The sequence below is a fragment of the Tursiops truncatus genome, chromosome 20, assembly GCF_011762595.2.
Source record: "Tursiops truncatus isolate mTurTru1 chromosome 20, mTurTru1.mat.Y, whole genome shotgun sequence".
Lineage (NCBI taxonomy): Eukaryota > Metazoa > Chordata > Mammalia > Artiodactyla > Delphinidae > Tursiops > Tursiops truncatus.
Genome location: NC_047053.1, coordinates 52,126,385 through 52,152,500, shown reverse-complemented (window position 1 = coordinate 52,152,500; position 26,116 = coordinate 52,126,385). Strand labels below are relative to the sequence as shown.

At 60.4% G+C, this 26,116-nt stretch overlaps 1 protein-coding gene across 1 annotated transcript; it reads left to right on the top strand.

The window, feature by feature from the left end:
* The first annotated feature begins 528 nt into the window (after positions 1-528).
* Positions 529-26,092, top strand: KIF19 (kinesin family member 19). Its single transcript, XM_033847746.2, has 20 exons — positions 529-776; positions 2,514-2,594; positions 12,871-12,981; positions 13,614-13,701; positions 14,002-14,138; positions 15,194-15,319; positions 15,643-15,837; positions 17,167-17,313; positions 18,666-18,788; positions 20,054-20,219; positions 20,879-21,053; positions 21,160-21,358; positions 21,931-22,201; positions 22,299-22,420; positions 22,891-23,024; positions 23,279-23,384; positions 23,549-23,645; positions 24,315-24,712; positions 24,925-25,084; positions 25,317-26,092. The coding sequence occupies exons 1-20, from the start codon at positions 738-740 to the stop codon at positions 25,430-25,432; spliced, it is 2,991 nt and encodes a 996-aa protein (XP_033703637.1). The 5' UTR covers positions 529-737; the 3' UTR covers positions 25,433-26,092.
* The last annotated feature ends 24 nt before the right edge of the window (positions 26,093-26,116 follow it).

The window sequence follows — 26,116 nt, the reverse complement described above, 5'->3', positions numbered from 1 at the left end:
TGGTTTGCTAGCGAGGTACACTGAGAGGCGGGCTCTTCTGTGACACAACCCAAGTGACATAGATGCTCCCCTGCACACTCGGGTGGGCAGCCGGGGCAAAGGGCCAACTCTTTGCCCGCTCTGTCATTGGACACGCGGTGGAGACACCACGCCAGCGACACGAGCCCACAGCCACGATGCACGCAGCGCCCATGGAAACACAAGGCTGCCAGCCGCCGCCCTGGAGACGCTGAGTCAGACAGACAGACAGACAGACAGGCCGGCAGAGGATGCTCGCGGCCCCGGCGGGAGGCAGCGTGTCTGTCTCTCGAGCCACGCGGCCGGACGGGCGCCCCCTGGAGGGCCGTGGAAGAGGAGCCCAGGCCACGAGCCCCGGGGCGCGGGGAAGGGGCGCCGAGAGCTACCAAACGGACGGACGCAGGGCCGCGCCGAAGGCCGGAGGGTCGCACAGGCGGACACCCGCCGGGAAAGCGGAGCAGCCTAGGGCGCCTCCCCGGCGGAGGCGGCCACCCCTCGGCAGCAGCGCGGAGGGGCGGGGGCGCGGGAGGCGGGAGGCGCCGTCGGGGCCCTCCCCCGGCCCCGCCTCCCTGTCGGCGGCCTCGGCCGCGGGCGCGTCGTTGGTTTCGGGTTGTCAGGCAGCAGCAGCGCAGGCGAGGCTGCGAGGGAGCCGGCGGCGGTGGGGCTGCGGCTCGGCCACGACCGCTGTCGCGGCCTGAGCCCTTCCACCCGCCGCCAGCATGAAGGACAGCGGGGACTCCAAGGACCAGCAACTCATGGTGAGAACCCGTCAACCTCCCCCTCCTCGACCCCATCCCTGGTCCCCCGAACCCACACCCTCGGGCGGCCTCCGGACCGTACTGGGTGCCCCCGCTAAGAGGACACTCAGGGTCAGGGGCTGGGAGCGTCCCGAGCAACTTGCCCCGAGTGGTGCATGTCAGGAAGGAGGGCATCATGGCCACCCTGCTAAGGCCTGGAAAGTTAGCCTGGCTTCAGTCCCACTCCCCCTTTACACCTTTCCAGCAGGGCCCCCCCACCCCCAACCTGTGCACATGGGGCTCTGGAACAACACTGCTCTCTGATCCCGAAAAGCCAGGGGCAGGGAGGGCTTGACCTACCTGCCCGGGGAAGGAAGGTGGGAGTTTCCTGGTGAACCAGAGCATGCCAGCCCGGTGGCGTCAGGAGTTTAAAGGGTTTGAGGATCACAGGTAGGTAGACAAGAGCCCCCAGGTACCAGAGGAGCTGGTACAGGGTTGAAGGTAGCTGGTTATTGGGTTGCAACACAGATGCCGCCCAAGTAAGGACTCTATAAACATTTCAGAGAAGTGCTGGAAGCAACCAAGATGGCCCCTCATAGCCCCGGGGACTGGGGCAGAGGAAGAGGTGTGAGTGGGGGGCACGGGAGACAGGTGGAGACAAAGACAGGTTTCTGATTATCAGTGGGGCCAGACTGAGTGATGGGGGGAAGACTCAGTGACCCCAAGGCCACTGCTTTCTCCCAGCCCCCTCCCCACTCCCTAACTTCTGAGATCCGGGAAAGGGCGCCATCGCCAGCAGGTGGGTGGTAACGTAACTGGAGGATAATGAAGCCCCCAGAGACCCCCCGCCTCTGTAGGGTGAGCTCGCGGCTCCAAAGACGAACCTCAGCCCCAGGCCCCCAGGCAAGCCCGGGGGGGCTCTGGAACATCCTCTCTGGCAGTTTAGAATTGTCTCTTGGGAAATGGCTTGTGTGGTGCGCGCCGTGCGCGCCCCTGGGGCAGGGGTGGAGGGGCCTTCCCTGCCACCCGTGGAGTTTGGCCGAGGAGGCCGGTGTGGGCAGCCTGACAGGCAGTGAAGTGCGTCTGAGAGTGAAGCGTTCTTACCTGGCACGAGGGCCCGTTAGTTATACCCACACACCCCCCTTGGTGCCCCACAAGAGCAGCTATTTCCCCTTGATCAGTAGAAGCAGCAGCGCCCCGTCTGGGGGGAGACCCAGGCCCAGGATGAAGACCCACCGTCTCTCTCTGGCGGGAGGATAGAGGGAGGTGGGAGCCTCCGATGGCACTGTCCTCGGGTGGGAATGCAGTCACTGGTTGTCAGCACGAGGAGGGGATGTCCCCTGGGCCCCCGTCCCACCTCCCGCCCACGTCGTCCACAGACTCACAGACAGGCCGCTCCGCTGCCAGGGGCTCCAAGTTCAAAGCCCAGGGGAGATGCAGGTGCTTAGTTTGGGGCGTGACTGATGCAGCCTGGTGGAGCAGACAGCTCTCTCCGCTGGGGCTCTCCCTGGGGCACAGGCTCCTGGGAAGTTCGTAGACTCAGACAGAGCCCACAGTCTGTGGACCTGGTACCCTCGACCTAGAGGCTAGCCTTGAACCACTGAGTTTTCCTTAAGATGAACCAGGCTCGGATGGCTGAACAGAGAGGAACCCATGGGGCTGGTCCAGGGGAGGATTCCTGGGGTCCTCTCATCCTTCTCTCTGCGGCCCGGCACAGCCCTCTGCATCTAATCCCAGGGGTCTGGCCTTCCCTCCCAGGTGGCGCTCCGGGTCCGGCCCATCAGCGTGGCGGAGCTGGAAGAAGGAGCCACCCTCATCGCCCATAAAGTAGACGAGCAGGTACATGGGGCTGTGTGGCTGGGAGCTGTAGGGCAGGGCAGAGGTCTGCTCACACCTAGTCGGGGCAGGAAGGGCCCTTTCTCTACCCTCTGAACTCTTGGCTGTACTATTGACTACATCATCAAGGAAACCATAGTCCTTCTTCCAGGAAGCCTCCCTAGATTGATCCAAGGAGAGCTAAAAGCTTCCCTGGTCTGAGGGGGAGGGGGAGCTTGAGCCCCTCCCTCCAGCCCTGAAAAAATTCACACATCTTCCGTGTACCCATGACTTGACTCCCCCACCTTAGTGGGTCTGCTACCCGTAGAGCACGTGTTCATAGGGTCTAGAGCTAATGCTCACCTCCAGACTGTTCATGTTTTGCAAAGTCTTTGGATGTCTATTTGCGCTCTTGGTTCTCCTGTCAACATGATGAGGTGGGCAGGGCAAGCCCCACCTCCGTCTACACAGGAGACAAGAAATATTTATCAAGTGCCCACAACACACGCTGGGGACAGTGCTAGGAGCCGGGAAACCACGGTGAACAGAAGAGACCCTGTCCTCCCTCCGTTGCCAGTGCAGGGAGATGAGACTTAAATGAAAGAACTGAATCATGAACGTATGAGTTTGTAGCCAACAAGGGCTACAAAGAAATGTGTGGAGATATGAGAATAAGAGGGAACTTGACCTAGACCCAGAGGTCAGGAAGGGCTTCCTTGAGAAAGGGTGCTTGAGCTGAAACAGGAGGGATGAAGAAGAGGTCATTAGGAGTGTGCTGAAGGGAGAAATTTCAACCAGAGGGACTTGCATGTGCAAAGGCCCTGTGGTGAGAGGGATTGTGATACACTTGGGTAACGGAGAAAAGGCCAGTGTGGCTCAAGCCAGAGAGAGAAGGGGCGAGAGGAGTGAGATGAGGTTGGCGGTGTGGGCAGGAGCCAGGCCGCACACTCTGTAGACCACGGCCAGAATGGTTTTTGGGGTAGGCAGTTGACTCAGGTTTGGGGTGGGGATGGGCACAGTGGTGGGGGCAGGCTTGCTGCCTGGGTAGAAGCATCATGGTGATATGGCCTCTGGGGACTCCGAGAGCAACCCCTTGCCTCTGCTCTGTGGCCGCTGCTAGCTTCTCCTGGGTGCCCAGGCTCATCCAGGTGGCTGGATGTGCTAGGAGGTCAGAGGAGTCAGGGCGGCGCAGTGCATTGCAGAGAGAGGCGTAAAGTGGGCACCTGCTGGCCTTGAGCCTGGCGGGCTGGACTCAGGAAGCCCAAGGGCCATGGTAAGAAGACCGTAGGTAGACGAAACCTGCGATGCCTGCCTGCCTCGGGGTCCCTGGGGGCAAGTGCTCACCCCACCCAGCCTCTTCCTTCAGCCCCAGTGAGCTGTGGCCACAGCAGAGCTGGGTAGCACCCGCCTCCTGATTTCTCTTCCTCCGCGCCCTGTTGGAAAAGGGTAGCCTTCCTCAAAGGCCTGAAGGAAGGCAGCGGGGGGCTGGGAAGAACCCATCTAAAGGCCCGGTGGGGGCAGCATGGATGCCCACAACAGCCGTGGAGTGTAGGTTCCATCAGTTACTGGCTGTGTGGCCTGGGCCAGGTTGCTTCCAGAAGCCTCAGCTGCCTCCTCTGTAAGTGGCGACAGTCACCATAATGCCTGCTCTGGAGGGTCCTCAGCCGTAAATACATGCACGGTGCTTCCCCAGGGCGTGGTACCCAGTAGGCATTTAATAGCTGTGAGTTACCATCTATAAGTGACTGAGAGTGCCCAGGGCTGCTGGATTGGCTGATGAGAGGGGCCAGCCATGAACGGCCAGAGAACTCGAGAGGAGAAACCTCCTTCCAGGCAAGGCCACTCCCTGTTTGTCCAACTTGTCCCCAAGGATATCAGGTCCTCAGAGGTGGAACAATGATGCCCTCTCTCTGGGCCGCTCCTGGCTCCCAGCCGGCATGGGGGCTGACAGATATTAACTGATGCTGAGAGAAATGCTCTGGTCCCGGGCACAGCCCATTGTGTGCCCACGCACAGCAAACACTGGCTCCTTTCTGTCCCTGCCAGTGGAGAGGGAGGCCGAGCTGCGCCTCTGAGAAGGTCCCAAGGGCTGGGCAGTCCCAACGGAGCTGCTCCTTTGTCAGCTTAGACATGGAAAGAGTGGTCTGAGCAGTGTGGGCTCCAGGCCCTGCAGGGAGAATGCTAAGCTTCTGGCCCCCAGCATCTTCTCTCCCTGCTGGATTCAAAGATGCACTTGCCTGGGACTTCCTTGGTCCAGTGGTTAAGACTCTGCACTTCCACGGCAGGGGGCCCAGGTTCGATCCCTGGTCGTGGAACTAAGATCCCGCGTGGGATTCTGCATGGTGGGGCCAAAGAAAACAAACAAACAAAAACCCCAAAGATACATTTGCCTGGGCTGCAGTTTGGGAGAAGCCACAGCAAATGGCAGGCTGGGAACCTCCGAAAAACCAGCCGCCGCTCAGGTGCTCCGTCCCTCTGACCAGTAAGGTGACGTCCACAGAGTAAAATGGATAGCCTCGCCCTCTGGCTAGGCCCTGCCCCCTGACCTCCATCCTTCTCCGGTGACCCCCATGGCTTCTCTGTGGCCCATGCCATCCAGGCTTGCGCAGCTGGCCCTGAGGGAGGCTGGGGGCTGCAGGCTTGGCCAGCCTCACTGATGGGCCAGCTGCTCTGGTCCTTCTCCCTGAGGTCTGGAGCCCGGTGGGCTGGCAGGGTGAGCTTGGGAGCATCCCCAGGACAGCAGGGCCTTCGAGTCTTTTCCCAGCAAAGGTGCAGCTGGGCCCAAGCATCCGACACAGCACCCGGCCCCCGCTAAAGAGCCGTGTGCTTGGGAGGCGGATCTGCCCGTGACCCGCTGCTTCCCTTGCTCCCTTGGCTGTGGCCCTCCGTCACGGCCCAGCCCCGCAGAAGGGCTCCCCAACCCCGCCTCTGCTGGCCTGGGGTTCTGGGCTCTGCCTCCTCTGTGATGCAGGGCTTACTTCAGCCCTGCTCCTGCTGTCCCGGGCTAGCGGGTCGGGAGCCGCCGAGCACAGCAGCCCAGAGGTCACTACTGAAGCCCGGCCCCTGGTGGTCAGCAGGGAGGCGATGCTACCAAAGCCCACCAGTCGGTGGGTTCTGAGCGGGCAGAGGTGGACCGAGGCCTCAGCCAGCCACTGGCTTGGGCCACTGTGCGGGGTCCTAGGACTGCCTTGCCTAGAGCTAGGCGTCATCCTCCTGCAGATGAGGGAGACACTGTTCCCCTAGCTTTGCAGAGGTGGACACTCACGTGGCAGAGTGTCCTCTGGGGACAAGAGGCCGGTGTGCCCGGATTCTGGGGAAGCCGGAGTTAGGGTTTGGATTTGTCACGAGGTGGTCCGGGTGCCTGTGGTCTTACCCACCCCCATCGCCCCATCTGATTCGGGATCATTGTCACGGCGCCGTCTTAGAAGTCTTCACGGGCTAACGCATGCCCACTGCTTACCCAGCAGCTGGCGCACAGTCAGCGTTTAATAGAGGTTAGTTTATCTCCAGGGCTGACACACGGGATGGTTTCAGGCCCCAGAGGTAAGTGAAACCCTGGTCCACCTCCTGCCCGCCCCCTTCTGGCTTCAGGGCTCCCTGTCTGGTGGTCTCCAATCTGTCACGGCCACACCTTTGTGTTCACGGAAGGGTCAGGCAGGAGCTTGGTCTCCTAGCATCTGGGCCAGGAATAGACCCTGACGCTAGACCCCTCAGGGATGCCACTGATGGCCACAGGGACAGCCTGAGAGGTCGCTGGGACCCAGAAGTTCCGGAACAGACGGCTCCCTTCCCTCCCCCCCACAGAGCCCGCAGCCTGCGGATCCTCCCCCGAGCCCTGCAGACCATGCTTGTCGACAGGATTTAAGTCACCTGACCATATACATGATCCCGCAGTTAGCCTTTATCTGTTCAAAGCCCAACTGTCACCCCCGCCCCGTGCCCCTGGGGTCCTATCGGAGGAGCCACCAAGGGGCTTCCGGATCCTGGTCTCCGTTTCCTCATCAGAAGACAGTATGTTAAGAACCTGCTCTGCTATTGGACTCCCCTGGTGACACAGTGGTTAAGAATCCGCCTGCCAATGCAGGGGACACGGGTTCAAGCCCTGGTCCAGGAAGATCCCACATGCCGCGGAGCAACTAAGCCTGTGGGCAACAACTACTGAGCCCGCAAGCCACAACTACTGAAGCCCGCGCACCTAGAGCCCGTGCTCCGCAACAAGAGAAGCCACTGCAATAAGAAGCCCGCGCACCGCAACAAAGAGTAGCCCCCGCTCACCGCAACTAGAGAAAGCCCGCGCACAGCAACGAGGACCCAACGCAGCCAAAAATAAATAATTAATTAATTAAAAACGAAAGAAAGAACTTGCTCGACCCAGCCCAAGAGCTGTTGAGAGAGGATTAGAGGCAATCCTGTAAGGGAGAGCTGTGCCACGCAAGTGCAGGCTATTGTGAAAGGTGAATGAAGTATAAGGTGACAGATGCCGAGAGTCAGAGACTGTGAGTGTTGTGGGAGCAGCCCGGGCGCTTTCAGCCCCACTCACCTGCCCGGGGGCGGAGCCCCCCGTGCACACCCACCATCTGGATGCTTCTTGGTTCTGCAGCCCCAAAGGAGGGTGACTGGGAGAGGATTCAAGAAGTCTTTCCCTCCACCCTTAGCCACCACCCCGCCCATCTCCCCAGCCCCCTCCTGGCCCCAGGAAACCACTTTCCGTCTCTATAGATTCGCCCGTTCTGGACAGTTTGTAGAAATGGAATCATACAATACATGGTCCTTCATGTCTGGCTTGTGTCACTGAGCATCATGCTTTCGAGGTTCATCCATGTTGTAAGACCTTCCCTGGCGGTCCAGTGGTTAGGACTCCACGCTTCCAGTGCAGGGGGCGGGGCTTTGATCCCTGGCTGGGGCACTGAGATCCCCCAAGCCACGGGGTGTAGCCAAAAAGTAAAAAAAAGAAAAGGCTGCATCCGCCTTGTAGCCTGGGTTCGAACTTTACTCCTTTCTGTGGCTGGATACTATCCCAGGCTATGGTCACTCTGCATTTAGGTGACCCATTCATCAGTTGATGGGCATTTGGGTTGCTTCCTACCTCTTGGCTATTATGAATAATGCTGCCAGGATGCAAGGATTCTTCTGAGTGCCTGAATGGGTACAAGGCAAGAGTGCAGGTTAAAAAGGCAGATCTGTGGGCCCAGTTCCCCAGAGATTTTCATTCAGTGAATCTGGGTAGTGCCTGGGAATCTGTATTTTACAAGCTCCCAGGGCGACACTGTAGGCCCGTGAGAGATGCAGCCCTAGACGATCTTGGTCACATGTCCTCTCACCCGAGGCCTCAGGGTCCTCAGAGTCCTGTAGGCAGGTGGGGACCTGGCCAGGACATCAGCCAGGTGTGGCTCTGTCCTGAGCAGCCAGCTGGGCCTTGGTGGCTTTATGAGCTCAGCATTCGGGTCTTTTCCATCTAGCCTGAAGGCTGTCAGGGCCCAGGGACGCCCTTCCTGAGATCAAAATCTCCTTTCTTGAGTACCCACAAGGTGGTACTTTTACAACTAGAACTATGACCAGCCATGAATTTTCCTTCTTAAAGAAAAAACAAAAAATCTAGAAACAGCCTTACAGGGGTGATAGCCACCTCGAATCAGGCTTTTGTTTCGCTGTGTCCTGTTTACGCCCTGAGAATACAGGAGCTATGGGCTCAGCTCCCGGGACTGGAAGTGATGTCTCCTAGGCTGGGGCCTCCCCAGAGGCCCGTTCTCTGCTGGGGCTTCCTGAGTAGGCGAGGAGTGCTGGCATGATTTCTTCTCTCAAGGCTACGGCCTTGTTGGTCCTCCCAGACTTCCAACTGGGAAGCACTTGAGGCCCAGAGAGGTGGTGCAGTTTTCCCGAGGTCACACAGCAGTATGGAGCCTGAACCCAATTTGCACATCCCCTTCCCCGGAGATCTTCGCTGCCAGTTTGGAGGCTTGAGGAGGAATAGCCTAGGTCAGAGGTTTTCAGCTGGGGGCGATTTTGCTCCCCAGGGGACATTCGGGAGGAGGCTGCGCCCTGGCCTCTAGCGGGTAGAGGCCCGGGCTGCTGCTAAACATCCTACAACACACCGGACAAGTCCTGATAACAACGATCCAGCCCAAAGTGTCAACAGTGCCAAGACTGTGAAACCCTGGTCTCAGTTTAGCCGTTTGGAGGCCGTTGTGCAGCGGAAGAACTCCCGACACGCTTTGTTCACGGTATTTCTCACCTAGGAGATGCGGGCGAGGAGCCTGGTCCCTAATGGGGACACAGACTATGGATGACACCCTCCCCCGAGCCTGAGGCCCCCTACTTCCCTTGCGGGTCTTGGGTTTCCAGGCCCAAAGCTAGAACCGTGGAAAGGTCACAGTCGGCATTGAATGAAAAACACGTCTGGAGGTGGAGGCAGTGGGGGCAGGGAGAGGTCAAGCCCGGGGGCCTCTGCTGAGCTAGCAGGCCTGGACCAGCGGGGACAGAGCCCTGCCGTGCGCCACCCACCTTCCCCACTCCCGGCCCTGCCTTCCACCATCCCGCCAGCATCGGGAGGGCCCTGTGCATCCTGTGTGGTCAGCGTGGCCCTTGAAACCTCCCAGAGTCAGGTGCCCAGCATGCCACAGGCATGAACATTTAAGATGCAGAGGGGCTTCCCTAGTGGCACAGTGGTTAGGAATCTGCCTGCCAAGGCAGGGACACGGCTTTGAGCCCTGGTCCGGGAAGATCCCACATGCCACGGAGCAACTAAGCCTGCGTGCCACAACTACTGAGCCCACGAGCCACAACTGCTGAAGCCCGTGCGCCTAGAGCCCGTGCTCCGCAACAAGAGAAGCCACCGCAACGAGAGTAGCCCCCCGTCGCCGCAACTAGAGAAGCCCACGCGCAGCAACAAAGACCCAACGCAGCCAAAAAAAATTAATTAATTAATTAAAAAATATATAAGATGCAGGGAATTGTGAAAGAGAGCTCCCAGACTAGCCCACCCCCTCAGAGCTGAGGCAGGAGCCTGCCTCCAGTAGTGTATCAATTTGTAAGGCTGCTGGAACCAAGTACCACACATTGGGCAGCTTAAACAACAGAAATACGTTCATTCGCAGTTCTGTGGCCAGGAGTCTGAAGGGCTGGCTCCTTCTGAGGCTGCAAAGGAGAATTTGTTCCAGGTCTCTGTCCTCGGCGTGCAGATGGCCATCTTCTCCCTGTGTCTCTTCCCGTCATCTTCCCGCCACGTGTGTCTGTGTCCAAATTTCCCTTTTATAAGGACACCACCAGTCCTTATAAAGGGGCCGCACCCTAACTTAACCGATTATAGCTACAACCCTCTTTTTAAATAAGGTCACATTCTGAGGGACTGCGGGATTGGACTTTAATATTTGAATTTGGGGAGGACACAGTTCAACCAGGACAGGCCCCAGGAAGGCAGCTGTTGGTCCAGAGGCAGGGGCGGGAGGTCTGGTGGTTAGGGGCCTGGGTTCTGGAACCCAACAGCTCTGAATCCAACCAGCTCTGTACTTGGCAGTGCAGCTTTTGGGTACCAGTCTGATTCCTCATGATGATGCTGAGATGATACGAGCGCCTATTCTAAGCTGTGGGGGAAAATGAGAAAGTGTGTGCAAAGCACGTAGCACTGCATATGGTGCATTCAGAGCTCCCTCTGTGCAGCCTTATTGAGAAAATGTTCCTCGGGCACATGCTGGGTGCCAGCCTGGGTGACATTTAGGACGGACAGGAGCCTCCCAGAGCGGGGGCAGCATGTGCTCACAGAGGGGCCCCAACGTCTCCTTCTGTGGCCATCTTGGGTCTGTGCTGTCGAGATTCCTGGCAGACGGGACGGGAGGAAAAAATCCCTGCCTTTCTCATAAGAATCGCCAGTGATTCGGAGCTGAGGCCGTCTGCCCACAGCCTGCCTCTCACCTCGTGGCCTTGCTAATGCTTTTCCCTCATCTGCTTTCCTCACCTCACATTCCTCAGCCAACTCTTACTCATCCTTTAAGACTCAGTGCTGGGGACTTCCCTGGTGGCGCAGTGGTTAAGAATCCGCCTGCCAGTGCAGGGGATACGGGTTCGAGCCCTGGTCCTGGAAGATCCCCCATGCTGCGGAGCAACTAAGCCTGTGCGCCACAACTACTGAGCCTGTGCTGTGGAGCCCGTGAGCCACAACTACTGAAGCCTGTGTGCCACAACTACTGAAGCCCGCGCACCTAGAGCCCATGCTCTGCAACAGGAGAAGCCACCGCAATGAGAAGCCCACGCACCACAACGAAGAGTAGCCCCCGATCGCCACAAATAGAGAAAGCCCGCGTGCAGCAACGAAGACCCAACGCAGCCAAAAATAAAAGAAGTTAATAAACTTAAAAAAAAAAAAAGACTCAGTGCTGGTGCCACCTCTTCCAGCAAGCCCTCCTGCAGGGGAAAACCTGCATCACGGATCACATGCCCCTCCTCTGTGCTCTGATTGCCTCCTGGAGCCCGGCGCTTGTTATTACAATGATCTGCTCCCCACTCCACTGTGATGTCAGAGGCAGGAAACCACATTTCATTTGCTCTCTCTCCTCGGGGGCCCCGCTTAATGCCTGGTCCATAGAAGGTGCCCAGCAGTCGTGGTCACCCGGCCTGAACTCCCTGTGCAGCCCACAGCGCCCCACCCCACCCCAGCCCTCCGCGGCTCAGCTCCAATTCACCTGGCTGAGGGGCACAAGGGCTCCATTGTATGCCAGAGTGGACCAGGATGGGGGTGATGCTCTGAAGGGTGGGGCGCAGGCTGGGGCCCAGACAGATGGAGACCCAGACAAAGCCCTCTTTTTTTTTTTTTTTTTTTTTTTTTTTGCATGGGCCTCTCACTGCTGTGGCCTCTCCCGTTGCAGAGCACAGGCTCCGGACGCGCAGGCTCAGCGGCCATGGCTCACGGGCCCAGCCGCTCCGCGGCATGTGGGACCCTCCCGGACCGGGGCACGAACCCGCGTCCCCCGCATCGGCAGGCGGACTCTCAACCACTTCGCCACCAGGGAAGCCCCAATGCCCTCTTTAAGAGGGGATCATAGCAGCTGTGCTGACAATGTCCTGATTCAGGAGCCTGGATGTCAAAAGAACCAAATGCCGACGGTGCCATGAACTTGGCAGTGCCCAGAGGTCACTTGAAGGTGATCAGTGGGCGATGGGCTTCAGTGCACACAGCTCACCCACTCCTGCATCAAAGGTCCCTAGAGGGTGGCCCTCAGGCCGCTGGCGCCGCCGGTATGCACAGGCGTTCTGGCACCGGGGGTGAGAGCTGTACATCTGGTCAAGTTCCATTGCGGTCCACTGGGACCCACACCTGGGGACTTGTGGGCGGGTGTATCTTCATTTGGGTCTGAAACTTGATCAGGGCTCCTGCTGCTGGCGTTAGGACCTGAGCCTGGAACTGGATCCTGGGACAAGCTTACGGGGCACTGGGGCTGAAGCCCTGAGGTGGTGGCTGGGGACAGGTGGGCACGGCAGGTACAGCCGCAGGCCCCGACACCCTGCACTCAGCTCACCATGGCCACCCAGCCTCTGGCAGGCTGTGAGGGGACCTCAGTCAGTGGCCTCATTCTTTCCCTGCACAAAGCCCCAGCCCAGCCTGTCTGGAGCATCCCCTCTAACTGGCTTACCTGGAATCCCATCTGATTGGATAAGACCTCTGGGTGAGGGTCCTGGGTCGGGCCTCCTAGGGAGCTGTCTTACCTCTTCCTTCTTCCCTCCTCCATTGAGAATCCCAGAAGGGGGCCCTGCTGGGACCCCAGGGGTCTTAGGCCAGTTTAGACGCAGTGAGCACAGCTGTGTACCTATTGGGAGGAGTCTGGTGGGAGTTCCAAGGCTGTGGTCCTCCCGGCACTGGGCCTCCTGAATCCTGGTGCTGGACGGGGGTGCACCGACAGGGACCCATGTGGATCTCCCAGGTCCATGGAGCCGGGCCGGGCTCCCAAGTCAGCCTCCTCTGTCAGTCAGCTCCCTCTGCCCCTCCAAGGGGCTGCCCCTCCTGCCTTGTCTGCTCTCAAGTCCTCTTCGGGCTGTCACTGGCCCTGGCTCCCCTGCCGACCCAGGAAAGGGGCTGCATCACTGTCTCTGCGACCTTGGGTGGCTCTAAGACAGCCCATCCCCCTCAGTGCCTTGTCCTTTGTCAGGACTCAGTTTACCTCTTGGCCCCGGCGTTCCCGGACACAGAGCATCGTCCCCACTCCTTCCCATGTCTTGAGTGAGGAGGGGTGAGGTCAGTGGTCAGTGCTGACATTGGTATGGGCCTGGGGCTCCCGGGTGACCACCAGCCTCCCCTCGGGTACCTTTGCAGATGGTGGTTCTCATGGACCCAATGGAAGACCCCGACGACATCCTGCGGGCGCATCGCTCCCGGGAGAAGTCCTACCTATTCGACGTGGCCTTTGACTTCACTGCCACCCAGGTGAGGGGGGCCTGGGCTCAGGGACACACAAGATCCTCTCTCTGCCCTTTGACCCCCTCAGGAGGGAGTCCTTGGGGGACCCTGCCACCGACCTTCAGCCTTCCTTCCATCACTTGCCGTCTCCCCACACGTGCAAGTGTGCGTGTGCCTGCGTGGTGCATTCAGATCCTCCTGCGTGGACACGCCCCGGTCAGCACGCAGAGGCCGCCCTACACGGGGACCCACACAGCACACCCCACAGGTGGCCCCTAGGGGAGCTGGAGGAGAGTGCTTGAAGCCCATCTGGTGCTGGGAGGGGAGCTACGGGAAGCTGACACCCTCCCAGGGACCCCCGTCTTGCCCATCTGCGGGATGCTCCCAGCGGCAGCTGTAATGCGTGCGTCCTCAGGGCTGGGGGCTGGGAGCCGGCTGTGGGGGGAGGCGTCTCAGGTGTCCTGAGCTCTCTTTCAGGCTGGCATCCCCCCATGGGGTGAAAGCAGAGACATCCATTCCCCACTTCCCACCCCCACTTCTCTGGGGCCGAGGGCTCCAGGGACAGAGCTGCTTCTGTTGGGAGCCAGGATGTGCCCGTGGGCCTGTGTGCTCTGCCCTGCCTGTGCCCAGGCCCCTGACGGGTCTCCTCTTTCCTGCAGGAGATGGTGTATCAGGCCACCACCAAGAGCCTCATTGAAGGCGTCATCTCAGGCTACAATGCCACTGTCTTTGCCTATGGCCCCACAGGTGAGGGGGAGCCCAGCCCACGGAGAGGACTGTGTGCCCTGGTTGTCCCCTCTGAGAATCAAGCCCCCTTGCCCTCCACCGCCGAGCTAGTCTGGCCCCAACCGGAGCAGGGTCCGAGGACGTGGCTGATTAAAACCACCCTCCCCCAGGGCGCTTTGGACCCAGAGCCCCATCGCCAGCCAGGGATGCCATCTTCTCCCCTTCCCCCCACCTCCCCGGCCACCTGGGAGGGTCCCGCCTTGAGGACAGACCCAGGTTTGCCAGGAGCCCCTGCTCACCCGCCGCCCTGCTCTGCCCCAGGCTGCGGGAAAACCTACACCATGCTGGGCACAGACCACGAGCCCGGCATCTACGTTCGGACCCTCAATGACCTCTTCTGTGCCATTGAGGAGACCAGCAACGACATGGAATATGAGGTGTCCATGTCCTACCTGGAGGTGGGTCCTCCCTCCACCCCGTCCTGTGGGCTTGGACAAGAGGCCCATAGGACCGGGCTGGCTCACCTCCCTGTCACGGGGCAGTTTCCTGGGGTGCTCATCGCTGCTGCTCTCCCATGTGCACATGGTTGGCCTCACTTTATAAAAACTGAGGCTCAGAGAGGTTAGGCAACTAGATCGAGGTCACACAGTAAGTGAGGGAGCAGGGATTCAAACTCAGGACCCCAGGGCTTCAAAGCCGAGCCGTGCCCGTTGTGCCACACCCCAATGTAGCCTTGTCGCAGAGCACAGACCTCAGCCGTCCTCCCAGACGCCATCCTCCTGGGCACACTCCTGAAAGCCAAGCCTGTCTGCCCTGCCAGGCTACGTGCAGGCACTCAGTGTCTATAGGTGGGAACTGCACGTACACGGACAGGCTGGGACCTGCCAGCCTTCGCTCTCTTGCCACAGCCTCTGATGCCCACCTGTATGAGGGCTACCACCAGGCAGTGAGGGGTCAGCGGGGGTGGCCAGGCGGTGGGGGGGGACACGCAGAGGCCAGAAGAGGCAGGAGAGCCAGCAGGCTAGACGCCATCTGGCTCCTGGCCTCTCCGGCTCCCTCCGGGAGCTGATAATCTCCCGGGTGACAGCTCAGGAAGGGCAGCGAGACAGTGCTGCCAGCAGCTGCTCCAGCCAGCGTGGCGTTGACTCAGCAAGATGCACTCTGGGGGCCTGCGAGGTGGGAGCAGGTGAAGGTCGAGGATGGGTTGCCTAGCAACAAACAAGGCTCGGCCGTGGGTCAGGCCCCATCCCCCGTCCCGGGCCTGGCCAGCCTGTTCCGTGTGGTTCTGATGCCTCTGCACCCTTGCCTCTGGCAGCCCCATGTTTCCCTCCGGGTGCTGAAGCCCCCTACGCCCACCCCATAGGAAGGAAGGGGTCGTCCTCCTTAACCAGGGTTTCCCTGAGAGGAGCCTGGAGCTCTCGGGAGGGACAGAGAACCTGGCCATTGCCTGAACCTCCTGCCCTTGGTCTCCCGTTAACATCTGTCCCCTGCCCCTCCCAACCTGGCCCATCAGATCTACAATGAGATGATCCGGGACCTGCTGAACCCTGCCCTGGGGTACCTGGAGCTGAGGGAGGACTCCAAAGGGGTGATCCAGGTGGCCGGGATCACCGAGGTCTCCACCGTCAATGCCAAAGAGGCGAGTCGCAGTAGGGAGGGACACTAACCTCCGGGGGAGGGTGGGGATGGGTGGGAGGGAGCAGCTTCCCGCGCAGCTGGGCTGGGGCTGGGGCAGACACAGACAATCCTGGATGACACGCCCCCAGCCACGCAGACCCTGGGGGCTGACCAGGCAACCCGCCTCCCAGTTTACAGACAGACCCTGACCTCCCAGGCCCCGCAGCACCCAGGGGGCCGACCCACCCCTGCCTGGGCCCCTTCCCAACCTCTCAGCTGCAGGACGTGGGAGCATCCTCACGGGTCCCCAGGAGTGGCCTCCCTCCCCCGTCCCCACCCACCCAGATCATGCAGCTGCTGTTGAAGGGGAACCGGCAGAGGACCCAAGAGCCCACGGCCGCCAACCAGACGTCCTCCCGCTCCCACGCCGTGCTCCAGGTGGCCGTGCGCCAGCGCAGCCGGGTCAAGAACGTCCTGCAGGAGGTGCGGCAGGGCCGCCTGTTCATGATCGACCTGGCTGGCTCGGAGCGGGCCTCCCAGGTGAGGCTAGCTCCCCGTGGGGCTGGGGAGAAAGCCCGGGGGGCAGGGCAGGGATGCTGGCCACCCAGCTCCCCAAGGGGTGAGGGTGGGGACTTCCCAGGGAGGGTGGAGATGAGGGGGAAGGGACTAAGGAATGTCTCCGATGAGCAAGAAGGATGGGGGGGACCCTGGGGAAGCACACAAGGGCTGTTTGTGGGAAGGGGCCTGGGAGCATGGGGATTTCTCCAGGGAAGGAGACAGTGGCTGCCCCGGAGGAGCGGGGAACAGGCAAGAGAATGAATGGGCCCAATGAGGAGCTGGGGCAGGGGGGAAACAACGTCCCCCGACTGGGGGCACCCTGGGCAGAGCCCGGGAGGGGGCCCTTGCCAACCACATCAGGGAGAGAAAAAGGTCCATCACCCATTTCTCAGCATTTGTCCCCCATCACTAAGCCCTGTCCGCCTGGCCCTGCGCCTGGGCCCGGGCCCCCTCCTGCGGGCAAACTTGGAGGTTTCAGGGTCACGTGAGTGCTGGGGCTGCGTGATGTCACTGTTAGCACTGAAGCAAATGCAAGGGACAGGACAGCGCCAGGGAGATGTAACAGGGCTTGTGTTTGAACGTGTGGGGTTGGTTTGAACGTGTGGGGTTGGTTTAAACAGGGTGGGGTTGGAGAAACACACCCCTCTCTTCCAGTAACGGCCTGAGGGCTTCCTGGAGGAGGAGTACAGGGGAGCAGCCAGCTCCCGGCGGGGGGAGAGGGTGTGCCCCGCGGCCACTGGAGTGAGTGGGTCCCAGCTTCACCAGGCTGGGCAAAGACGTCTCCCGAGGGCGGCTGTAGGCAGAGCCTCCTGGGACTTGACACTGTCCTGCTCTCACACCCACTTACATACACCTCAACCCATTTCCTCACTCACAGACTTTCTTATACACACATACATGCTGTCACATATACACATGCAATTCACACACACTCACTCCCCCCCTCCACACACACACACAAACTTCCCTCTTCCCCCCCTGAAGCCTGGCGCACCCTCTAGAGCCGTGTGCCCATGGCCACACCTGCTGCCATGCCCGTGGCCGGGCCGGCTCTCAGCTGAGCTGCCTGGGAAGCCACGACCCACCTCCATCGCATTCTCGGCGCTGCCTTAGCTGTGCCGCAGGGCAGACGACGTGCCAGGGTCTCAGCCCTCAGAAGCCTCTTGTCCCCCCTCTTGTTCAGAGGACAGAGGGCGGGACCAGGCCCTCAGCATCTCTCCCTTGCAGGGCCCCGGGGGAGAGGGAGGGGTTTACAACTCAGGATGGCCCAGGGCAGGGAGTCACACCCACTGCTCGCCCCCCACCCCCCAGACACAGAACCGTGGGCAGCGCATGAAAGAGGGGGCCCACATCAATCGCTCGCTGCTGGCCCTGGGCAACTGCATCAACGCGCTGAGTGACAAAAGCAGCAACAAGTACATCAACTATCGTGACAGCAAGCTCACCCGGCTCCTGAAGGTACGACCTGCCGCCGGGCCCAGGGCCTGGGCACCCGGGGTGGGGCCGCCAGCGTCACAAGGAAAGATACAGGACACCCGGCTGCATGTGAATTTCAAATAAACAAAATCTGTTTGGGTATAAGTATGTCCCATGCCATCTTTGGGACGTACTTATACTAAAAAACAAAAAACAAAAACCCACTTGTTATTTATCCAAAATTCAGATTTCACTGGGTGTCTTGTATGTTATCTGGTGACTCTCACCAAAGACTGGGCAGCAGGGAGGGAAAACGGCTGCACCTGACCCCCCACCCCAGGGCTGTGGGTCTAGGGGAACTGGGGGGTCGTCTGGATTTGGGGGTTCAGGTGGTCAGTCAGCATCAGGTCTCCCAGAGGCTGCTGTCGGGGAGGCCCCGCTCCTGGCTGGGCTCTGTGTTCGTTGTCTCAGCACCCCCTTCTCGGTCCCTTTCATCTTGTCAGCGAGTCTGAGTTAGGGGATGACTATTTCCATTTGCAGATGAGGAAACCGAGGTACTGGGAGGCTAAGTAACCTTCCCAAGGCTTCACACTAGTAAGTGCTGGACGTAGGGTCCCAGCAGAGGTCTGTCTGGGCCGATAGCAGAGCTGCAGGTGACTTAATCGGCCTGCCAGCATCACTGCACTTACAGCCTGGGAGGTAGGACAGTTAGTTCCTGCCACCCTCGAAACCCAAGGAAGCTGAGGATTAGACAGGTGACGGAGCTTGCGGAGTCGCCCAGCTGGTAACTGCTGCGGCCAAGGGCTTTGTCTCCCCCCAAGCCCGCAGCCCCGCTGTGCACTGTCTGTCCGGGAGGGCACAGCAAGCCCAGGGCAAGGGAGGCGGTGGCCACAGGCCAAATTCAACCTTCATGCAGAGGTCCCCATCACCCCCCTCACTCCAGCCAAGACAACAGCGCCAACAGCAGTCGGATAAAGGGGGACCTGGGAAGCCAGAGGGGATGTGGGAGGGGCCCAGGGCCCCACGGGGCTCTTCCCCCTCTGGTTCCCAGCCAGTCAGGGCCGCTGCCTTTCCTCGTTCTCACGTATGAGGGGAGGAGAAGGGAAGCCGGGTAGACCCTGACCTGGATATGAACTTTGGCGAAGAAGCTGGAAGAGGGAAGAAGGGGGGACAGCAGAGGAGGAGGGGAGAGTCCTGTGATGCTTGGCACCAGCGGCTGTGAGAGTGTGCGCGCGTGTGTGTGTGAGTGTGAGATAGAGGGAAACACACACACACACACACACACACACACACACACACACACACCCCACAAGGGCATCACGAACAGCCTGGCAGGAGCAGCGTGAAGAAAGGCAGGACCCGGCTGACCACAGCCCGCCCTCGGCCCCATCCAGGATTCCCTGGGGGGAAACAGCCGCACGGTGATGATCGCCCACATCAGCCCAGCGAGCAGTGCCTTTGAGGAATCCCGGAACACCCTGACCTACGCTGGCCGGGCCAAGAACATCAAGACCAGGGTGAGGGACCCCTGGTCTGTCCCCCAGGGCCCGCCTTCCTGGGCCAAGATTCGAGCCCCTGGACTGATTCCAGGCCCTGCCACGGCACCGCACATTCTCTGGAACCAGCCACCATTGCACTGGCCCCACTCCCCAGTCCAGTGTCACCCCTGTGCCCTTCCCTGTTGCCTGCCGAGAAGCCCACAGCCCTTGAGAGTCCCCTTCTTCTCGTGCAAGGTCTGTGCGCCCCGAGCCCCGTCATCCCCTTCCATCTTCCCCTTTTCATCTTCAGGTACCCAGTCAGATGTTTACCTTTCCAAAGCCCCTAATCCTAACAGACAGAGGTGACCGTTACTACGCACTTATGTTGGGCCCTTTATCAAATCATCTGTTCCTCAAATGAGGCAGGCTCAGTTGAGGTTATTTCTGTCCCCGTTTCACAGCTGAGGAAAATGAGGCTGAAGGGAGTTCAGTGACCTCCCTGTCCCAGGGCAGTGATGACGCTGAGACTAGAGCTGTGTCTGCCTGGTTTCCAAGCCCACGTTCTCACCCTCTCCGGTGAACGTGTCAGAATCCCCACTACCTGTTAGGACGTTTGTTTCCACCGTGTGGGTAGAGGGGTGGGAATTCTAAGATAGAATTTCGTGAACACTCTCCCGACACTACGATTCGCCAGCCATTGCTCCAGGCACTTTATGCTTTATCCCAGCCCTCAAGGAACTGAATGATGGGAGGAGACAGGTAATAATAATACTCTGAATTGATAGTTCAGAATATTATTAACAGCAGGAAATGATGCCAACGATCGGGGATGGGGGTGCTGGTGGGATCCCCTGTAGCTCTTTGGAGACTGTGAGAGGGAAACAGGATGCGGAGGAAATTTAGGAAGAGAGGCAGCAGTAAGGGTAGAGGTTCCAGAGGCAGGAAGGAGATGGTGTCGGTGGTGGGAGTGGGGCAAGTGGGATGGCTCCTCAGCTGGAGCAGAATGTTCCTGATGGAGCAGTGAGTCAAAAGAAAATCTAGAGAGAGTGGTGGGGGGATTAGCATTCCCCCAAGCATTCCCCCAAGCAGCATTCCCCCAAGCAGAGCCACTGAAGGTTGACCAGGGAAGGCAGCATTTTAGGAGTATGCCTCTGGCGGAGGCACGCAGTGTCGAGAGGTTGTAGGGTCAGAGGCAAGGAGGCCATTACTGTCAGAAAGATTAGGGGTAAGAAAGAGAAAAGAGGAACCCGCAGGCAGGCCCCGGCGTCCAGGTGACCGTACCTGCTCCCCTCCCATCCCCACAGGTGAAGCAGAACCTGCTCAACGTCTCCTACCACATCGCGCAATACACCAGCATCATCGCCGACCTGCGGGGCGAGATCGAGAGGCTCAAGCGCAAGATGGACAAGCAGGGTGGGCGGGGCCAGGCCCACGGCCGGCTGGAGCGGGGCGACATCTGCCACATCCAAGGTGTGCGTGTGGGTCTGTGTTAGTGGGAGCCCGTCTCCCGAAGCCCGTCCAGGCCGTCTCAAATTGCTCAGGGGTCAGGCAGGGCCGGGTTCAAAGCTAGACTCAGATTCTTTCTGGCTGGGTAGCCTTGGGCTAGTCATCAACCACTCTGGGCCTTCAGTCCTTCAATTGTCAAATGGAATCGCGATCTCTGCTTCAGAGACTCGACCTGAGGGTTAGGTGGTATCACACGAGTGAGTGGCACGTGGGCATTTAGCTGCGTGGGGCGTCACTCTCGGGGCTGCAGCGCAGGGCTCCGAGACTGTGCCTGGCATCGCCAGAAGGGATACAGAGCTCATACACTTTCTGTATTTGCTATGATGATTTTCCAAAGTGTCTAAAGGGCACCTTTTATTAGTTGACAGAAAGGTGCTCTAAAGGCTGGCGGAAGCCCAGTTCATACAGAGAAGCTGGGAATCACCTTTGGGTCATAGCCTGAAGACTCAATGCGGAAGTGGGATGTGGGAGGGCTGTGGTAATCTAGGAGGTCTTTCTGGGGAGGTGCTTGCACAGGAAGTCTTTTGGGAAGAAAGAGAGGGGGGGGCCCCAGGTAGCCCAGACTTTCCTGGCCTGACCCTTCCTCCTCCACTGGCCTCCCCCACCTGCCGTTCAATGGCCAGCCAAGGTCCAGCTGCACAGCGAGAAGGGTGAGCAGGCTGAGATGGGACAGCTGCGGGAGCAGCTCATCAGCGCCTTCCAGGAGCAGATGGACGTGCGGAGACACCTGCTGGAGCTGGAGAACCACGCCATGGAGGTGCAGATCGACACCTCCCGCCACCTGCTCACCATTGCAGGGTGAGCACCCCCGGCCTGGGGCAGGGGCTGGGAGCTTGGAGATGCATGCCGTGCCTCCCACCGTGGCCTGAATCCCGGGTCTCCCTCGGGGGTGGGGCTGCGGCAGCTGGGAGCACGAGAAGTCACGCAGGGCACTCAAGTGGAGGGAGGAGCAACGCAAGGAGTCCTACACCAAGGACGACAGTGAGAAGGACTCGGACACAGGCGATGACCAGCCAGACATCCTGGAACCCCCTGAGGTGGCCTGCGCCCGGGAGAGCATCGCTGCCCTGACGGGGGAGCAGAAGAAGCTGCGAAAGCAGAAGGTGCCTGGGGTTTGGGAGAGTGGGTTTGAGAGGCCCCAGCAGGAAGGGGCTGGGGGAGGCCTGGGAGCTGGGAGCTCAGGCCACAAATCCCCTGTGACCTCACTGAACTCCTTCACCTCCTTGTGCCTCTCTTACTCATCTGTAAGATGGGAGTAGTCAGCCCTAGTAGGGTTGTTGGGAAGATTAAACAAATGCCTTTCACATACCAAGGACTCAAAAAATGGTAGCCAATATCATAATTAGGATTTTCCAGATCTCTGCCCTCTGTTCTGGAGCATATCCTGGCCAGGGGGTTTCAGGGTACCGTGAGCCCTGAGGGCATCAGCTGGGCTAGGGCTCAGCAGATCCACGGAGCTGGTTCCAGGGATGGGTTGTGGTCAGGACGGCAAGAAGGTAGGCAGAGACGGGCCCTTCAGGGGCAGCCCCTGGTTGCAAGGCCCGAGAGGCAGCTTCGAGGGTGGGCCTCGGAACGGGGCTTCAGCCGGGAGCCCAGAGTCCGGGGACTGGAGGCGCGGGGACAGGCTCAGCGGTGGGCGAGAGCCCGCCTGGCGCTCACCCCGCTTGGTCCCCAGCTGACGCTGGAGCAGCGCTGCCGAGAGCTGCGCGCGCGCGGCCGGCGCCTAGAGGAGACGCTGCCGCGGCGCATCGGCTCCGAGGAGCAGCGCGAGGTGCTCAGCCTGCTGTGCCGCGTGCACGAGCTCGAGGTGGAGAACACGGAGATGCAGTCGCACGCGCTGCTCCGCGACGGCGCGCTCCGCCACCGCCGCGAGGCCCTGCGCCGCCTGGAGCAGCACCGCAGCCTCTGCGACGAGATCATCCAGGGCCAGCGGCAGATCATCGACGGTAGGGCCCGCGCCCCGCGCGTCCGAGCCGCCCACGGGCCCCATCGACCCGCGGAGGGCCCGAGGGCACGCGCTGAGCCCTGCCCCTCCCCTGGCAGACTACAGCTTGGCCGTCCCGCAGCGCCTGCAGGAGCTGTACGACGTGTACGTGCGAGCGCAGGACGAGGGCAGCCTGGAGCGGGCCGCCATCATGGACCGCGTGGCCTCTGGGGCCCTGCAGGTGGGCGCCTCGGGCCTGAGCACGCGCACACGCGCTAAGGGAGGGGCCGATGGCCAGGGCAGTGCGTGCAGGTCGTTGGCATATGTTGGTGGGACCAGGCTGGCTGGTCCCCAGGGAGCTGACTCCTTCCTTCTTATCCCACCCAAAGGCTCGCCAAGCCTGAGTAAGCTTCCTTTCTCGGCGTATTCTTCTCTGGCACTTGTCCCCACCCAGGGTCTGAAGGTCAGGTTTGGCTATCTGAGATATGACAAATGGCCCCAGACGCCCTCCCAGGAGACCAGGCCACCAGGCAGTGCCACGGGGGATGCCTGGCCTACCACAGCTTGTCCCTGGGGACCGAGAACAAGCCCACTGCCCTCTGGGGCTCCCAGCCCCTATTACAGCCCCAGACACCCTGTGTGCTTTTGTCACCCTGTGCTGTTACCGGCCCAGGACCAAGTCTTCTGACTGCCCCTTCCCCACCTCCCCAGGACAGCTCCTTGCCCAAAATTAGCAGAGCAGGAACCTTGCCGACCCCAGAGTCTGACCCAGAGAGCGTGAAGACGCTGAGCTCCGAAGCCCAGCTCCTGCAGGGCAGCTTCCTGCCTCCGATCAGCACAGAGAGGTGAGGCCAGGGGCCACTTTCTGCCAGTCCTTCCTGCCTGAGCCACCACGGGCTGTGTCCCAGAGATGCCAGCCCAGATTAGGGCTTCCTGGGGGGGATGGAGCAGGAACGAAAGGGGGCAGGTGGCACAGGTCTGGAGCCAGGACTTTTGGGTCCTCTCTCCCTTTACACAACAGCTCCCCCCTAGGGTGGGGGTGGGACCGCAGTGGGACCAGCCTGGTCAACAGATGCCCATCCTCCTCTGCCAACCTCAGTGAAGCCAACCACGTGTCCAAGGCCAGTTCCGGGGCCTGGCAGGTGAAGAGCTCCTCTGTGCCCACCCCACCCCCCATCCAGATTGGCAGCCTGGTGACGCAGGAGGTGAGCACTGAGTGCCGCTGGCCCGATGGGCTCCTCTGCTGCAGGTGGGAGCACCAGGGTGGACACCCAGGGGTTGGGATGGAGCCTTTCCAAAACAGCCCCCTGGGGACATAGGGTCCCTGCTGTGTCCAGTGGCTTCTCTTCCCAACCAATTCGTCTCACAGGCCCCCACTCAGGACAGCCTGGGCAGCCTGAGCGGCCGGATCAACTCCTCCCCTGACAGCAGTGAGAACCTGTCAGAGATCCCTTTGTCCTGCAAAGGTGTGCCCCCTGCCCACCCTGTCAGCCTGAGCCTGGCATCGTCCAAACTGCTCAGATCACCCAGCCCAGAGCCCCTTCCTTCCCTCTGCACTGCTAAGTACACCCATGCGTCGGGTGCTGACCGCTCTAGAAAGAGAGGCACCAGTGCCCAGAGAGGATTAACGACCTGCTCTGTCCACACAAAGCTGGGGGCACAATCAGAAACCGGAATGGGGAACACATGGCGCTTAGGATCACGCCCCACCTTCCCACTCAGAAATAATTGTAAGAGCAAATATAGACGGAACCCCTACGCCCTGGCCATAGGCTATGCCCGTTATCTCAGTTACTCCTCATAACCTGGGACTTCCCTGGCGGTCTAGTGGTTAAGACTCTGTGCTTCCACTGCAGGGGGCATGGGTTCGATCCCTGGTCGGGGAACTAAGGCTCGGCCAAAAAAAAAAAAAAAATCCTCACAAGCCAGTGGGGTTAGTTTACAGATCCCCAGTTTACAGATGAAAGTAAGGCTCCCCAGTTTACAGATGAAAGTAAGGCTCAGAAACTTGCCCAAAGTTTCTTAAACAGCAAGCAAGGGGGGATGCTTTGGCAGAGAAGGGGTGTTGGAGGTGCAGGAGGGGGAGGAATATGTGGCCTTGATCCCCGGTTGGGTGCTCCTTTGTCCCGCCGCAGAGAGGAAGGAGATCCTGACGGACACCAAGTGCATCTCGGTGAAGGCTGCCCGGCGACGCTCTCGGGCCCTGGGCGCCGAGGGGCGCCACCTGCTGGCACCCAGCATGGAGCGCAGCAGCCTGTCCCTGCACTCGCTGAGCGAGGCTGACGATGCGCGGCCCCCCGGCCTGCTGGCCTGCAAGCGGCCACCCAGCCCCATGCTGCAGCACGCTGCCAGTGAGGACAACCTGTCCAGCAGCACGGGTGAGGCCCCATCCCGGGCCGTCGAGCATCATGGCGATGGCCCCGGGCCCTGGCTGCGTGGCCAGAAGAAAAGCCTGGGCAAGAAACGGGAGGAGTTGCTGGAGGCAAAGAGGAGGAAGCGGAGGTCACAGTCCTTTGAGGTCACAGGGCAAGGGGTGAGTCCAGGGACAAGGACTGGGGGGTCTGGGCCCCTGCCTTGCTGGTGGGGCTCTGAGGGCTGGATTGCTCCCGTGGCCCCAGGGTAGCCCTAGCTGTGCACCACCCTCCATGCCGTATCCCCCCAAGCTGGCATAGCTGCCGGGGCAGACCCCTGCATCAGATCCGCATGCGGCTCCCACCTCACGTCACTGCTCTTCAACCAACACAGCTCTCCCGCCCCAAGACACACCTCCTGGGGCCCCATCCCGCGCAGAGCATCTCGGACCACAGGGTGCAAGTGTGTGGGCACCCAGCCTCTGGTACCCGGCATCTGGGAAAGGTCTCCCTGCCTATGGCCAAGGTCAAACTCCCTCCAAGCCAGAACCCAGGTCAGTACCAGCAAAGGAGGGAATGGGAGGGGAGCGCTTGGTCAGCCCAGGGAGGAAGCATGTGGAGCTCCCTGCCCTATGGCTGCCCCTTGCTGGAAACAGGGTTCTTGAAGAATATTTGTGGGGCTGGCACCTTGGGGGTGTGCCCCTAGGGAGTTCAGAGCCACTGGGTGATCAGAGGGGACGGAGGGGCATTCCTCAAGCACTGCTCGTGGCCCTTCCCCTGTTGCAGGCCCTGGGGACTCCTCACCCCTCGCTGTCCCCTCCAACCCAGCTGGTGTTTCCCAGCGGGCTACCCGGGGGCCCCGCCTGCCCCATGGCAAAGATGGACGCTTCCAACATAACTGAGGGGCCCTGCCTGGAACCGGCCCTCCTGCCCCCAAGACTGAATGGGGGGTAGCAGGAAATGGGAGATGGAGGCTGGGCAGACGGGGGTGCCCTGCGAGCAGGAGCTCAGGATCTCAGAAGGCGGGGGCTCCTGAGACCCCGGAACGGTGAGGGTGCCTGCCCAACACTTCCGTGCTTGCGGTGCCACTGGGAAAGGGAGGTGAGCCCAGGAAGCACGGCGGGATGGCAGGGCTCCCTGGCCTCCCAGCCCTGGACAGAAAACCCTGCTGCCAAAACCCCGTTCTGAGACCTGTGGCCCGACTTGGCCTCAGAAATGGGGGGGGAGGGAACTGTTAATGGGACAGGGCTCCTGGGCCCACATCTGGGGCAGGAACATTCCCATGCTGTGCTTGGGGTCGGGGAGGGAATCTGGTTTTGTTACTTAGCAGTGGCTTCCGCCCCCACCAAGCCCCCTTTTTAACAATAAAATCCCGTTTGAGTCTTGATGGTTGTGTTGGAAAGCAGACCTTGTCTGAAATGTGGGGTGACCATGACTGATTAAGATTCAACCCAACTCCCCTCCCACCACCACCACCACCCCCTAGTGCCCTCTGGCTGGTTGTACAGCACCAACCTACAAACACCTGGGGGAAAGCAGTTTTCCTCTAGACCCTGAGGTCTTTCCCCAGGAAGGGCGGGGCTGTA